Raw genomic sequence first — 16,906 nt, 5'->3', positions numbered from 1 at the left:
GATAGTCTGTAAATAAAGAGAAATGACCTTCCCCTTACCATAGTTCTCAAAAATATTATATCTTGGAGATTGGTGCACTGATTTAAGCGAAATTTGGTTTGCTTCCTTAAGGCAAAAGATTTTTAAGAGTAGAGTAGGAATGTGATTTAAAAAGTGTAGCCCTAAGGGTCCACCCATCCCGAAAAAAAGCCCAAAAATGGCATTTGTATCCGATTTTAGTGCAAGGTTTTAGGGGGCCATCCCCCAAAACCCCTCAACCGCACATATATTCCGATTAAGACAATTTGGGTATCAGATGAAAGTATTTGCAAGTAGAGTAGAATTCCCATATAAAAAAATTGGTCCAAGGGTTTTTTGGGTGCCGCCCCACCACCATTAACCCCAAGAACAGGCTTGTATGTCCTTCGACTTAAAATGAGTATCAAATAAAATGTCTTAGGGAGAAGGCTTCAAATCTTTCATAAATATTTAGAAGAAATTGTCTGGGTACCGGCCCACTTCCAAATAAAACCCTTAAACAGGACATATAGGCCGATTAGGACAATATGGTACTTGAATAAAACGTCTGTGACAGTGGTGTACGAAACTGTTATTAATATTAGAGACCAAGAAAAAACTAAGGGCGACTGGGGCAAATGAAAACAAAACAAAAAAAATAAAGGCGTTAAGTTCGGCCGGGCCGAACTTTGGACACCCACCACCTCGGGTATATACGTAAACCACCTTTCCTTATAATCCGGTGAAAAATGCATAATTTGTGCCTCCATAGCAGCTATATCGAAATATGGTCCGATTTGGACCAAATTCGGAACGGACATTGAGTGGCCTAATAAGTACAAGTCATTGTTCAATATTGTAGAACAAAATATTGGTCTTTTGGTACCCATATACAAATATATACCTATCTGAACCATATACGACACGGATGATGAAAAGCCTAACATAAGTCACTGTTTCGAATTTCAGCGAAATCGAATTATAAATGCGCATTTTATGGCGCTAAGACTTTAAATCGAAAGATCGGTCTATATGGCAGCCATATCCATATCTAAACCGATCTGAGCAAAATTAAAGAGTGATGTCGAAGGGCCTAGCACAACTCACTGTCCCAAATTTCTGCAAAATCGGGCAACAAATGTGTCTTTTATGGGCCCAAGACCTTAAATGGAAAGATCGGTCTATATGGCAGCTATATTTGAATTGGAGAAGAATATCGAAGGGCCTAACACAACTCACTGTTCCAAATTTCGGCAACATAGGGCAATAGATACCCCTTTTATTGGCCCAAAACCTGAAATCGAGATATCGGTCTATATGGCAGCTATATCTAAATATAGTCCGATCTGAACCATATTCAAGTCGAATGTTTAAATTTTTCAGCGAAATCTGTTAAAAAATAAAGCTTTTATGGGTTTCAGATCCTTTATAGGGAGATGGGTCTATATGGCAAATGCAAATACAGTCCGATCTGGACCATATTCAGGTCGGATATCAGCAGGCATAAAATAACTGAAATTTCAGCGAAATCGGGTAAAAATAAAGCTTTTATGGGCTTTAGACCCTTTAGTAGCGGGTCGGTCTATATGGCAGCTATATCCAAATACAGTCTGATATGAACCATATTTAGGTCGAATGTCGGGAGGTTTAAATTTTCAGCGAAATCGGGTATTAAATGCAACTTTTATGGGCTTCAGACCCTTAAGCGGCAGCAATATCTAAATATAGTCCGATCTGAACCATACTTGGGCCATCTGGGAGGCCTAAAATTACTTACTGTTTTAAATTTTAGCGAAGTCGGTTACAAATAAAGCATTTATGGGCTTTAGACCCTTTACCGGCAGATCGGTCTATATAGCAGCCATATCCAAATATGGTCCGATATGGTCCGTTCAAGAACTTAACCAGGGTGCATCAAAAAGACGTATTCGTGCCAAATTTCAGCTCAATATTCCAAATTTGGAAGACTGTAGAGTGATTCCAACAGACGGACGTACAGACGGAAAGACGGACAGACACACGGACATCGTTAAATCGTCTTAGAATTTTACGGCGATCAGAAATATATTTACTTTGTAGAGTCGGAAATTGATATTTCGATATGTTGTAAACTGAATGACTAAATGAATATGCCCCCTATCCTATGGTGGTGGGTATAAAAATACCAAAATTAAAATGGAAAAAGCCCCAAAATTTGGGGCATTATTTCATTTGTATCGAAATTGTCCCAATTAAAAAAAAAATTATGCCCCAATAAATGATAACAGTAAACAAATTCTTTGCTCCCTGAATGAACAAACTCCTGATTTTTCTGTTTTATTTTAAATTTTAGCAAAACGTAATTAAGACTCAAAAATTAGATTTAAGGCTTTTTTTCTATATCCAATTTTGGGATTTTGTTCATTTGAAATTAAGCCATAAGTCAATCGTAATTAATTTTGTTTCATATTTGGGGTCTTTTTTTCAATTTCCATTTGGGTGAAAGCTACATCAGATTATTGACCGTTTCGGACCTTAGTTGACATTGAAGGCCATTAGAAAACTCATCATGCTAAATTTCAGATATATTGAAGTCTGGACCCACACAACTCACTGTCGCAATTTTCGGCGAAATCGGACAACAAATGCGCCTTCATGGGCCCAATATCTTAAATCGAGAAAGTTTTATATGGAAGCTATATCATATTATGGACCGTTTCGGACCTTAGTTGACGTAGATATTGAAGGCCATAAGAAAATTCATCATGCTTAATTTCAGCTATATTTAAATCTGGACTGATTTGGACCATATTGCAGAAGAATGTCGAGGGGCCTAAAACAACTCACTGTCCCAAATTTCGGCGAAATCGGACAACAAATGCGCCTTTATGGGCCCAAGACCTTAAATTGAGAGATCGGTCTATATGGCAGCTATATCCAAATCTGGACCGATCTGGGCCAATTTCAAGAAGGATGTCGAAGGGCCTTATACTGCTCACTGTCCCAAATTTCAAATCGGATAATTAATGTGGCTTTTATGGACATAAGACCCCAAATCGGCGGATCGGTCTATATGGGGGCTATATCAAGATATAGTCCGATATAGCCTATCTTCTAATTTAACCTGCTTATGGACACAAAGAAGGGGTCTGTGCAAAATTTATTTTAATATCTCTATTTTTTAAGACTGTAGGGTGATTTTAACAGACAAACGGACAGGCGGAAGGGCAGACAGACGGACGGACATGACTAGATCATATTAGATTTTTACGATGATCAAGAATATATGTACTTTATGGGGTCGGAAATGGACATTTCGATGTGTTGCAAACGGAATGAGAAAATGAATATACCTCCATACTTCGGTGGTGGCTTTAAAAATGGGATATTATTTCATAATGAAATAGGACCCCAAAAGTAAAAATTAAATAAAGTATCAACGAAATCAAAAAACACCCTAAACTGAAATGAAGTAAGGTCCCAAAACTTAGCTTATTATTTCTTATGAAATAAAATCCCAATTTTAAAATGTAAGTGGGTAATTGGCTTAAGATTTACCGGTAATAAGTCTCACTGGTTTGTTTTTAATGTTTGTAAAGCGAATTTATGTTCCAATTATAAGGTTTGGGGCTTTGTTTCATATCCAAATCTGGGGTCTTATTTCATTAAGCCCAAATTTTTCATATGAAATAAACCCTTATAAAATGAAATAAAGCCCTAATTATCGTTGTTTTTGTTTCATGTATAAAAGTTTGGGGTCTTATTATATTTTCCGTTGGGGTATTTTTTTATTTTCCGTTTGATGCTTTATGGCCTTGGGGCCTTATTTCATACCGTCAACAATTATCCCATTTGGACTATTTACAATCCCAACTGACCTATATTAATGAAGTATATGTGCAAGATTTCGAGCGACTAGTAGAGCTAATGGTAAAAGCGCTTTCAAAAGATGGACGGACGGACGGGCATGAATAGATCGTTTTGAAAGTAATAATGACGATTAAGGATATATATTACTAGCTGGACCGGGCTCGCACCGCTGCTGTACTCCATTCTTAAAATACTTCATTTCAGCCCGATATTCTCATGATGTCTGATTTAGGGGAGTTTTCGGTGAAGGGGTGTTCCCCCAGACACTTGGCCCTGAAAAATATCAGCATCGTGCTCTTCACTCATATACCATTTATTTAATCCCCATATTGCCCTTGGGTTTTGAGAGGTTACAGGATGAGGAGTCCCCAAACACATGGCCCCAAAATTGGTTATCAATTTAGTTTTCTAATCTCAAATACCTTTAATTTGAGACGCATATTGGCATGGTCGAAAACTTTTTACCCTTTGTGGGGGTTTTTGGGAAAGGGTAATGCCTTAAATACATGGTCCAAATTTGAATATCAAATTCGTATTCTACTCCCAAATACTGTTATTTGAGCCACATATAGCGATGGTCAGCAAAAAATTGCTGTTTGTGAGGAATTTTGGGATAGTGGTAGGCCCCCAGAAAATTGGTCCCAATTCCTTTCATTTAAGCCCCACATTGACATGGTTGGTACATATACCCGATTTAGAAGTGTTTTGGGGCGTGGGGTAGTCCCTCAAACACTAAACCCTGAAAATATATCGGCAACGTCCTCTATTCTCATATCTTTGAACCTCATATTGCCATTGGTCTCAAAATTGGATATCAAATTCGTTTTGTAATCTCAAATACCATTCACTAAAACCCCAGCAAATATGTCCGGTTCGGGGTATGGGCCCTAAAAACTATGAATATCGAGCTCCACGGTCTTGAAGACCCATATTGTCTTGGTGAGCAAATACGTCCTACTTGGGGGTTGTTATGGTGGTGGGACGTCCCCTAGAAGTTGGTCCCGAATGTTGATGTCAGATTCATGGTCTTTTTCCAAATACCCTTCATTTGAGCTCCATTTTTCCATAGTCTTCAAATATGACCCATTTGGGGGATGGCCACTAAGTGAGATGGATTAGAATATGTATATCAGATTCGTGTTCTACTCTAAAACACCTCTTATTTGAGCCTCATATTGAAATGGTCAGCAAGCAAATACTTCTTGTTTGGGTGGTGTTATGGGGGTGGTGTATCTATGGGGCCATATACATTTTTCCCAAACATTGATATCAGATTCGTGCTTTACTTGCGAAGACCATTCATTTGAGCCCCACATTGCTATGGTCGTAAATTTATCCTCTTTGGGGGATGTTCTCGGGTATGGACGGCCCCCCAAATACTTTGTCCCACTGCTAGATATCAGATTCGTATTCTACACTCAATTACCTTTTATTTAAGCCCCATATTGCCATGGTCAGGAAATAAGTCCTGTTTGGCGGGTGTTTTTGGGGAAGGGGTGGTCCCAAATTTGGATATCAAATTCGTATTTTACTCGCAAATACCTTTCATTTGAGTCCCATATTGCCATGGTCGGTAAATATGTTCGTTTTAGAGGTGTTTTAGGGGTTGGGGTGGCTCCCAAATACTTGGTCCGACAATTGGATATCAGATACGTTTTCTTATCCTAAATCCTATTCATTTGAGTTCCATATTGTCGTGATTGGTCTAAATATATTTTTGGTAGGTTTTAGGGTGGGGCGGCCCCCCTATGTACTCCATCCGAAATTTGGATACCAAATTTTTAAGGAACTATAAGAGAGCACACAAAATTTCGCTTAAATCGCACCACCCATCTCCGAGATCTGGCGTTTCTGAAAATTTGGGTAAAGGGGAGGGTCCGCCCCCCCCCCCCCTCTCCAGTTATCAAAAAATGTAGCACCCTATTTTCGCCAAGGTGTCATTATGCAGCATCAGTGAAAATATGAAGAAAATCGGTTCAGCCATTTCGGAGTCTATAAATAACACACAAACAAACAAACCTAGAAACAAACACTAATTGATTTTTATATATAAGAAGATGGGGGTCCTAGAACAATATTTCAAGTTTTTACAAAAGGAATGACGAACTAAATATACCCCTATCCTATGATAGTGGGTCAAAAAACACATTATATTCCAATTTAATGAATTTTTTATCTCTCTAATGACCTACGTTTTTCTTTCAGTGTAATTTCAGTAACTAGTTGATGAGATAATTCATAATGTGTTAGTTTATATATATTTAGATATTTTATTCGTTACCTCTCCAGCTTGTTTGGCCATTGAGTTGACTTGTTCTGGATCTTTTGTACCAAGTACCGATGATAATACAGCCGCCAAGATGCCCTGTTTTATTTGTTTTATATTTTTTTTTTTATTTTATAATTTTTTTTGCAAGCATCGTAACCACCATTTTGAGATTTTGTATTTTTTGTTTGTTTATAGTATAAATCCAACCATAACCACATTAACCAGTAGTATTTTTAAAATTGTATTTTCAGTTATACATATGAATATGTATGTACGTTTGTTTATGTTCAATATAAAAGAAAGCAAAAAAATACATTATGGTATTATTGTCAATACAGCAATATCAACAATGGAAATTTTTATTTTGTTTTTTTTTTTTTTGATTTTTTTTGGAAAAAAAGAGATAAAAAGATTTTGTTTTTAATTTAATGTGTAGTTTGTATAAGAACAGAACAAAAAAAAAAATATATATGTATTTGCAAACATATGTGCTTTCAAAATGCTTCCTATAACCAACTTTATGAGTTTGTTGAGTGCTGTATGTGAGCGTATGTCTCTATGCGTTGCTAACTGTCTGAGGGCAATGAATAATTGAATGCCAAGACATTCTCATCCATACATATGTATGAGGTAATGTGAAAATTTATGAGTGTATGGCTTCGAAGACTTCAACAGCTTTAGTTTTGTTTAAATCAAATATTTTTTGTGAATAATTTAAATTTCCAATTCAAACAGCTTAAGTGTGAAGAAAGTTTTGTTAAGTGATTTATGGTAATGCACATGGAGCGAACATTTGTTCGTTTAGTTGCCACAACTACATTTATGGTGGCAACGAATGTTATATGTATGACAATATTGGGGCACCACGTTACAGCTAAGCAGGAAGGAAGTAGGTAAACTTGCAAGAAGTTTGATAAACTTTAAATACATTAGTTAAATTTTAATTTAAAGATTTAAAGTAATAACTTTCTTACACACAATGTGGTGTTTTGTTAGCAAAATAAGAAGAGAAAGAAGTCTAGGTTTGTTCTGTTGAGCATAATGCACATCAATTTGAGTACAATACAGAGTAGCAGACACGAAGCTTCACCAAGTTCACACTGGTATATCTGTCAAACTGGAAATGCCAGCTACATGATATTGGTTTTTATTGACAGCTCATTATATTGCTTATAAGCTACCAAAAGCATTTACTTCTAATTTTATTCAGAAAGAAGTTTTTTTTAGATGTAAATCGAGGGTTGTTGTTGTAGCAGTGTGTTGTACACTAAGGCGGCAGCCCTTGCCGATTAAGGACTCCATTAGGCCAATCTGATGCGTATAGCCAGTTGCCATTGCATTTTAATTCAAGCGTAATGGTGTATTGCATTAAAAATTTGGCTGGAAAATCACAGCCGGCTATTGCTGGCGAACTCAAATACCTCAAAGTTAACAAAATGTTTGGTTGTAGCACTATATTGGAGGTCACCGTAGCGCAGAGGTTAGCATGTCCGCCTATGACGCTGAAAGCCTGGATTCAAGTCCTTGCGAGACCATCAGAAAAAATTTTCAGCGGTTGTTTTCTCCTCCTCAAAGTTAACAAAATGTTTGGTTATACCACCATAGCGGAGGTTACCGTAGCGCAAAGGTAAGCATGTCCGCCTATGACGCTGAACGCCTGGATTCGAATTCTAGCGAGACCATCAGAAAAAAATTTTCAGCGGTTGTTTTCCCTCCTAATGCAACATTTGTGAGGTATTAGGTTGCCTAAAAAGTAATTGCGGATTTTTCATATAGTCGGCGTTGACAAATTTTAACCAAATTTTAAGCATTAATCGAATTGGATCGTCATGTAACTGAGCGTGAGATAGGAGAGAAGTTAAATATACCAAAATCAACCGTTCATTATCACGTAAAAAGTCTTGGACTGGTGAAAAAGCTTGATATTTGGGTACCACATGTATTGAAAGAAATTCATTTAACAAACCGAATCAACGCTTGTGATATGCACCTTAAACGCAATGAATTCGATCCGTTTTTAAAACGAATCATAACTGGAGATGAAAAATGGATTGTTTACAACAACGTTAGTCGAAAACGATCATGGTCCAAGCATGGTGAACCAGCTCAAACCACTTCAAAGGCTGATATCCATCAAAAGAAGGTTATGCTGTCTGTTTGGTGGGATTGGAAGGATGTGGTATATTTTGAGCTGCTTCCAAGGAACCAAACGATTAATTCGGATGTTTACTGTCAACAATTGAACAAATTGAATACAGTCATCAAGGAGAAGCGACCAGAATTGGTCAATCGTAAAGGTGTCATATTCCACCAGGACAACGCTAGACCGCACACATCTTTGGTCACTCGCCAAAAACTGAGTGAGCTTGGCTGGGAACTTTTGATGCATCCACCATATAGCCCTGACCTTGCACCATCAGACTACCATTTATTTCGATCTTTGCAGAACTCCTTAAATGGTAAAACTTTCGGCAATGATGAGGCTATAAAATCGCACTTGGTTCAGTTTTTTGCAGATAAAAGCCAGAAGTTTTATGAGCGTGGAATACTAAATTTGGCAGGAAGATGGCAAAAGGTTATCGAACAAAATGGCAATTATATATTTGATTAAAGTTCATTCTAAGCTTTATTAACAATGCATTTATCTTTTAAAAAATCCGCAATTACTTTTTAGGCAACCCATATATAAAACTTCTCTTCAAAGAGGACTCGCACTTCTCTTCAAAGAGGACTCGCAAGGAGGCCACTTATCATTGAACTTAAATTTGAATCGGACTGAACTCATTGATATTTGAAAAATTTGTCATTGTTCTTAAGTGGAATGTTCATGGGCAAAATTTGCATAGCATCATAAATCGGTGGTGGTTGTAAAAAAACAATTCAAGTAAAAACGTAGGTTCAGCAAAACTTTGGGTTTCCAAAGTTCGGTTCGGGTGTACATATCATCCTATTTTATTATTACTCTATTATATCCATATTGGATCGATCTGGATCAAATTTTGTCATGTACCGAGAAGCTCTGTACAAGTCATAGATACCAATGCAGAAAAATCGGTTAAAAAAGAAGGCTTTTAGAGAGTGTGCTTCCGAACGTAGAGGTAAATGCGTCTAAGACAGAAGTGGTTATTTCTAGCAGGAGATTCAAGTTAGGAAGGACAAAATATTTCATTTATGGAATACGCTTAATACCAAGGGCCTTATGATGGATAGGAAATTGCACTTCAAATTAAAATATTTTGGAAAGGACAAGAAAACCAAAAACCGGCAAATCAGACAACAATTTTGGTTTCCAGAAGGCCCAGACGGGAATTCGGGTGCGAGCTATGCCATTTCAACCGTATTTGGCACAGTTATTAGAAGTCATAACAGAACACTACGTGCAAAATTTCAAGTAAATCGGACAAAAATTGCGGCTTCCAGGGGCTTAAGATATCAAATCGGGAGATCGTGTTATATGGAAGATATGTCAGTTTATAGGTGGATGTATTAGAGAAGTACAAGGCCGATATTACCGCCTTACAGGAAGTGCGATGGACTGGGAATGGCGTCACAACAACACCAAACGGTGACGAACTATACTATAGCTGCCATAACACGAGGCATGAATTTGTCTGTGGATTTGTGGTTTGTCGGAGACTGAAACACCTTGTCTCCACCTTTACTCCGGTGGATGAGAGGCTAGCCACAATCCGCATAAAAGCCAAATTCTTCAACATCAGTCTTGTTTGTGCCCATGTCCCGACGGAAGACAAAGCCGAGCAGACCAAGGATATTTTCTACGAGCGCCTAGAGAGAGAATATAACCGCTGCCCCGCCCATGATATTAAAATCGTTGTGGGAGATTTTAATGTGAAAATAGGGAAGGAAGACATTTTTGGTCCAACAGTAGAAAAGTTTAGCCTCCACGAGATAACGTCCAGTAATGGGTTGAGGCTGATAGATTTCGCCGCGGCAAAAAACATGGTTGTTAGTAGCACCAGATTTCATCATAAAAATATTCACAAGGCCACATGGCTGTTACCCGATCAAAACACGAGAAACCAAATTGATCACGTTGTGATAGATGGAAGGCATTCATCCAGCGTGTTAGATGTACGATCGATCCGTGGAGCGAATATAGATTCGAATCATTACCTCGTTGCAGCAAAGGTTCGCACCCGTTTAAACATGGCGAGGAAAGTACGATCTGACACTGCACGCAAGCTGGACATTCAAAAGCCGCAAACACAACAAATGGCAGCGGCATACTCCACTCGACTGATCCAACTGCTTGATGAAAGCACTCCTTGTTCCGATGATATAATGGCGCAGTGGCCAAATATTACCCACTCTATGGAAAATGCTGCGAAATCCGTACTTGGGTACCGGAAGCCTCCTCCAAGAAAACCAAGGTACGACCAAGAGTGTCGAGATGCTACTGAAGCCAGGAATGCGGCATATAGAGCAACCCTGCGGCCCATTGAAATCCCCAACGACATACATCAATAAACTATGTCTGCATTCGACCGCTATCGTGATTTCGATAGACAGACGAACAAACATGGCTAGGGCGACTCAAAATGTCCTGACGATTATCGGGTCGCAGATCAATATTTGGAAGTGTCACAAACGGAATGATTATGTTAGTATACCCCTCATCCTATGGTGGTGGTTATAAAAAATCTGCCGTTTGAGAACTGTAAGAGATGTCTCTTTGTAATTTTAAATGGTAGGAGCTGAAGTGATTACAAGATCATATGCAAATTTCTAGGCCGTAGGTGCTCCAGGAGCCCCTTGGCAGGCCTTTACAATTAATCACCTAGGCATTTCTAAAAAATTGTAGGCTGTTAAATCTTTATTTTGTGGTTCGATTTTCAAAAGTTTTTTTTTTGCTGGATAGTGCTAATTTCTACAAAAAAAGTTTTTTTTCGATTCTATCCCACAGAGCGGAGCTTCAGAATTCCAACTACTGTTCAATACATAGCCGGATCCAAAGGATGGCTTATTTGTGCATCACAGCCACACTGAGGACGACATCATCTGACGTTCATCTAATGCCTCTGGACATTTTGGCTAGAGAAATGGCTGCAATCACTGCTGCAAGACTAAGGGAGCTTTGTCTGTGGTTATACGGCGACTACGGGCACTGTGTTATCCTTGATATAATATCTGATGTTCCAGGTGGTTTGGATTACACATTGTATGAGCCGATTTTTGCCACCACCTCTGATAGAAATGATTGGAACTAAGATTTCCTTAGTATCAGACGTTACATGGACTTCTTTACGGATGGATCTAAACTAGACGACCAGGTCGTTTTTGGTGAGTACTCTGTAGAACATAGACTAACATATTTTTTTATACCCTCCACCATAGGATGGGGGTATACTAATTTCGTCATTCTGCTTGTAACTACTCGAAATATGCATCTAAGACCCCATAAAGAATATATATTCTTGATCGTCGTGACATTTGAAGTCGAACTAGCCATGTCCGTCTGTCCGTCCGTCTTGAGCCTCTAGAGGGCGCTATTCTCGTCCGATTTGACTGAAATTTTGCATGAGGTGTTTTGTTATGACTTCCAACTGTGCCAAATATGGTTTAAATCGGTCCATAACCTGATATAGCTGCCATATAAACCGATCTGGGATCTTGACTTCTTGAGCCTCAAGAGGGCGTAATTATTATCCGATTTGGCTGAAATTTTGCATGAGGTGTTTTGTTATGACTTCCAACCACTGTGCCAAAGATGGTTTAAATCGGTCTATAACCTGATATAGCTGTCATATAAACCGATCTAAGATCTTGACTTCTTGAGCCTCAAGAGGGGGTAATTATTATCCGATTTGGCTGAAATTTTGCATGAGGTGTTTTGTTATGACTTCCAACCACTGTGCCAAAGATGTTTTAAATCGGTCTTTAACCTGATATAGCTGCCATTTAAACCGATCTGAGATCTTGACTTCTTGAGCCTCAAGAGGGCGTAATTATTATCCCCTATGACCTATCAATAACCGTGTCAAATATGTTCTGAAATTTTGTTCAGCGATGAGGCTCATTTCTAGTTGAATGGCTACGTAAATAAGCAAAATTGCCGCATTTGGAGTGAAGAGCAACCAGAAGCCGTTCAAGAACTGCCCATGCATCCCGAAAAATGCACTGTTTGGTGTGGTTTGTACGCTGGTGGAATCATTGGACCGTATTTTTTCAAAGATGCTGTTGGACGCAACGTTACGGTGAATGAACACATTTCGAACCGAACACTGATTTTGGTAATAAAATTCAATGATTTGCAAGCGTTGCTCGTTAGTAAGTCTATTCATGATGAAATGTCAAAGCATACTGAGCATCTTTCTCTTTGACACCATGTCTGAAATCCCACGTGATCTGTCAAATACTAATGCATGAAAATCCTAACCTCAAAAAAATCACCCTTTAGCTCCCGAAAGACAAAATTCCCGATTAATGTAATACCCGATTAAGATGAAATTTAGAACAGTTAGATGCATTTTTATCTGATTTGTGTAAAATTTTGCACGTAGTGTTCTGTTATGACTTCCAATAACCGATCAAAGTATTGGCAAATCAGTCTATAACTCGATATAGCTCCCATATAAACCGATCACCCGTCTAGTCCTCTAGGGCCCCTAGAAGCTTCAACAGCTGCCTAAATTGGCAGAAATTTGCTACGAAAAGTACACATATGCCGTTTTACTAGTTTCATTTGTGTACATTGGATGATTTGATGCATAATCCATGATGATAGGTTTCCAGTATTCCCGGCCTATCTAAGTACATTTTTACTTATTTTGACTAGGTATACTATTGGTTGCCCAAAAAGTAATTGCGGATTTTTTAAAAGAAAGTAAATGCATTTTTAATAAAACTTAGAATGAACTTTAATCAATATACTTTTTTTACACTTTTTTTTTAAAGTAAGCTAAATGTTACAGCTGATAACTGACAGAAGAAAGAATGCAATTACAGAGTCACAAGCTGTGAAAAATTTGTCAACCCGACTATATGAAAAATCCGCAATTACTTTTTGGGCAACCCAATACCTTGCTGTATACAGTCCTGCTGAGACCATATTGGGCTATGGCTGATATATCCCAATTTTATTATAAATGAAAAATATATGAAAAATCCGCAATTACTTTTTGGGCAACCCAATACTTTGCTGTATACAGTCCTGCTGAGACCATATTGGGCTATGGCTGATATATCCCAATTTTATTATAATTTTTATACCCACCACCGAAGGATGGGTGGATATTCACTTTGTCATTCCGTTTGTAACTCATCGAGATACCCATTTCCGGCCCTATAAAGTATATATGTTCTTGATCGTCGTACAAATCTAAGAAATTCTACCATGGCCGTCCGTCTGTCTGTTGAAATCACGCTGCAGTTTTTAAAAATAGAGATTTCAAGCTGAAACTGCACAGATTCTTTTTTTTTTTGTTTATAAGCAAGTTAATTTCGAAGATGAGCTATGTCGGCCTATATCTTGATATAGCCCCCATATAGACCGATCCGCCGATTTTGGGTCTTGGCCCATAAAAGCCACATTTATTATCCGATTTTGCTGAAATTTGGCATCGTGAGTTGTGTCAGGGCCTTCAACATTCTTCTTCAATTTGGCTCAGATCGGCCTAAATTTGGATATAGCTGCCATGTAGACCAATCTCTCGATACAAGGTTTTGGGCCCATAAAAGGCGCATTTATTGTCCGATTTCGCCGAAATTTGGGCAGTGAGTTGCGTTAGGTTCTTTGACAACTTTGTGCAATTTGGCCCAGATTTGGATATAGCTGCCATACAGACCGATCTCTCGATTTGAGGTCTTGCGCCCATAAAAGGCGCATTTACTGTCCGATTTTGTTGAAATTTGGGACAGTGTGTTATGTTAGGCCTTTCGACATCCTTCTCCACTTCGGTCCAGATCGGTCCGCTGCCATTTAGACCGATCTCTAGATTTAAGATCTTGGGCGCATGAGGGCGCATTTGTTGTCCGATTTCGCCGAAATTTGGGACAGTGAGTTAAGTTAAGTCTTAAGACATGCTTCTGCAAAATGGCACAGATCGGTCCAGATTTGGATATAGCTGTCATATAGACCGATCTCTCGATACAAGGTTTTGGGCTCATAAAAGGCGCAGTTATTGTCCGATTTCGCCGGAATTTAGGATAGTGAGTTGTGTTGGGACTTTCGACAACCCTCTGAAATTTGGCCCAGATCGGTTCAGATTTGGATATATCTGCCGATCTCTCGATTTAAGGTTTTGGGCCCATAAGAGACGCATTTATTGTCCGATGTCGCCGAAAATTGGGACAGGGAGTTGTGTTGGGCCCATTCTTTTTCAATTTGGCTCAGATCGGTCTAGATTTGGATATAGCTGCCATATAGACCGATCTCTCGATTTATGGTTTTGGGGCCATAAAAGGCGCATTTATTATCCCAGTTCGCCGAAATTTGGGACAGTGAGTTGTGTTAGGGTCTTCGACATTTTTCTGCAATTTGGCCCAAATCGGTCCTGATTTAGATATAGCTGCCATATAGACCGATATCTCGATTTAAAGTCTTGGTCCCACAAAAGGCGCATTTATAATCCGATTTTACTGAAACTATACACAGTGACTTATGTAAGGCTTTTCGACATACGTGTCGTATATGGTTGAGATCGGTTTATTTTTAGATATAGCTACTAAAAAGATCAATGTTTTGTTATACACAATTGAACAATGACTTGTACTTATTCGTATTTCGATATAGCTGCTATGGGGCATAAGGTATGCATTTTTCACCGGATTTTGACGAAAGGTGGTTTACGTATATACCCGAGGTGGTGGGTATCCAAAGTTCGGCCCAGCCGAACTTAAAGCCTTTTTACTTGTTTTTTTTTTTTTACAAAAAAAAGTTTCATGTTAAATAAAAGCGCCCGCTTAACCATTTGTTATAAGCAATTTTCTCCAAAAAAAAAATCTGCAATTTTAAAGCTGGCATCCCCCTTTAGCTGAAAACCCAGCATTTTGAAGCACATATGGAAGTTAGTTTACCAAAAAAATAATATCAAATTATATGTACAACCATTTTAAGAAATATTGTGCACACTACTTAGAATTTAGAAAAAAAGCATCTAACGAAGTAGAAGAAATTTTCGTAACGACTAGAAATGAAAATTACCTGCATTGGAGAGCCACCATTGTCGATCTTATCGATGCCATCACTGGGGGCACCACCGCCCAACAAAGTGTTAATGATTTTCAAGCCTTGAAGAGAAACAAAATATTAAATAAAATTTTTTATAAATTTTATTCGAATTAAACAAACCCATGGATATAACATTGGCCCAGGGTGAACCACCAAATCCTCCAATACTGTCAACATCATCGGATTTTGTGGGAGCATTGGCACCACCATTGAAGAACATTGTCAACACTGTCGACAGCATATTGGACCATGAGAAACCATTGGGAGCATCCTGTATTTGATTGCCTTCGATATCATCTTCGACGGCATCCAGAGCAACCTTCTTTGAGGCATTGGGTTTAACAGCATATTTTCGAGATGTCTCAGCAGCTGCATTATAGACGGGCGATTGTAAATGATCTGCTCTGCTGGTCAACATGCGCCTTTGGGCAATTTCATTTTGTGGATAGGCATAGGTCAGCAATATGCAATTTGAGGCCACTATCGCTAAAAGAAGATAGGCGTTCATTTTGTTGTGTTGAGTCATGGCTGCAAAGAAAAAAGAAAAATAAAATCAAGTTTGTTGCCAGAGTCTTTTGTTTTAAGGGTAGCTTAGTTCATAATTTTTTTGACAACCTTAAACATCGCCTTATATATAAAAGTTAATGTTTTGCGATTTGGTTGTTCGTTTGCATGTAACTTTAAATGTAAACATTTTTAGGTCCTCTTTTTCTATTTTCACCTGGGGCCTTATCCCAGTGAAAACAGGTTTGCTCATTTTTGGATATACGAAGAGGGGTGGACTTTCTCCCTTACCATAATTTTTAAAATCGCCTGATTTCGGACCGATTTGAGCTATACTTTGAAGGGAAATTTTCAATATTGCTTAAAAATTTAATGTCACCAAGGACCTTATCCTCGTGCAAACAGGGTTGTCCATATGTTTTGGATATGCGAAGAGGAGTGCGCCCTTTCACTGACCGTTTTATTCGAAATTGTCAGATGCATCGATTTAAATGAAATTTCAGAAGGCAAATTGGAATCTTGCTCATAAATTTTGTACCAATAAATTCCTTTCATATTTTTTCCCCAACATTGGTTTACCAAGTTTCCAAAATTGGTTTTCGTGAAAATTTGATTTTCTAAACAATTTTCATTGATTTTCCATTCTTACGCCAATATTTGTATCATTCTAAAGTATTCACACGCTTCTATATTCAAGTCTTGATGCTTTTGTTATACCCACTACCGAAGGATGGGGGTATATTCATTTTATCATTCCGTTTGCAACACATCGAAATATGCATTTCCGACCCTAGCGACTCTGATTACCGTAAAAATCTAAGACGATCTAGACATGTCCCACTGTCTGTCCGTCTGTCTGTTGAAATCACGCTACAGTCTTTAAAAATAGAGATATTGAGCCGAAACTTTGCACAGATTCTTGTCATGTCTTTGGGACAGTGAGTTGTCCTAAGCCCTTTGACATCCTTCGTCAATTTGGCTCAGATCGGTCCAGATTTGGATATAGCTGCCATATAGACCAATTCTCCGATTTAGGCTCAGATCGGTCCAGATTTGGTTATAGCTGCCATATAGACCAATCCTCCGATTTAAGGTTT

General features: G+C 38.4%; 1 protein-coding gene and 1 long non-coding RNA gene across 2 annotated transcripts in view; one reads left to right on the top strand and one right to left on the bottom strand.

Annotated features, from left to right (window-relative positions):
• Positions 1–16,906, top strand: part of LOC106083277 (uncharacterized) — a 211,440-nt gene that overhangs the window by 48,393 nt on the left and 146,141 nt on the right. Inside the window, exon 2 of the long non-coding RNA XR_009397118.1 lies at positions 11,040–11,416. This is a non-coding gene — a long non-coding RNA (uncharacterized LOC106083277). The remainder of the gene's footprint in view (positions 1–11,039; positions 11,417–16,906) is intronic.
• The window catches only part of LOC106083276 (uncharacterized), a 63,796-nt gene that overhangs the window by 5,224 nt on the left and 41,666 nt on the right, over positions 1–16,906 (bottom strand). The window contains exons 2-4 of the mRNA XM_059362775.1: positions 15,426–15,833; positions 15,279–15,364; positions 6,128–6,211 (exon numbers count right to left, since the gene is read on the bottom strand). Coding sequence (XP_059218758.1) covers positions 6,128–6,211; positions 15,279–15,364; positions 15,426–15,831 — 576 coding nt within the window. The 5' untranslated portion in view covers positions 15,832–15,833. The remainder of the gene's footprint in view (positions 1–6,127; positions 6,212–15,278; positions 15,365–15,425; positions 15,834–16,906) is intronic.

Source organism: Stomoxys calcitrans, chromosome 2 (genome assembly GCF_963082655.1).
Source record: "Stomoxys calcitrans chromosome 2, idStoCalc2.1, whole genome shotgun sequence".
Lineage (NCBI taxonomy): Eukaryota > Metazoa > Arthropoda > Insecta > Diptera > Muscidae > Stomoxys > Stomoxys calcitrans.
Note: the sequence above shows the minus strand (reverse complement) of the source record. Positions and strands in the feature narration are given on the sequence as shown.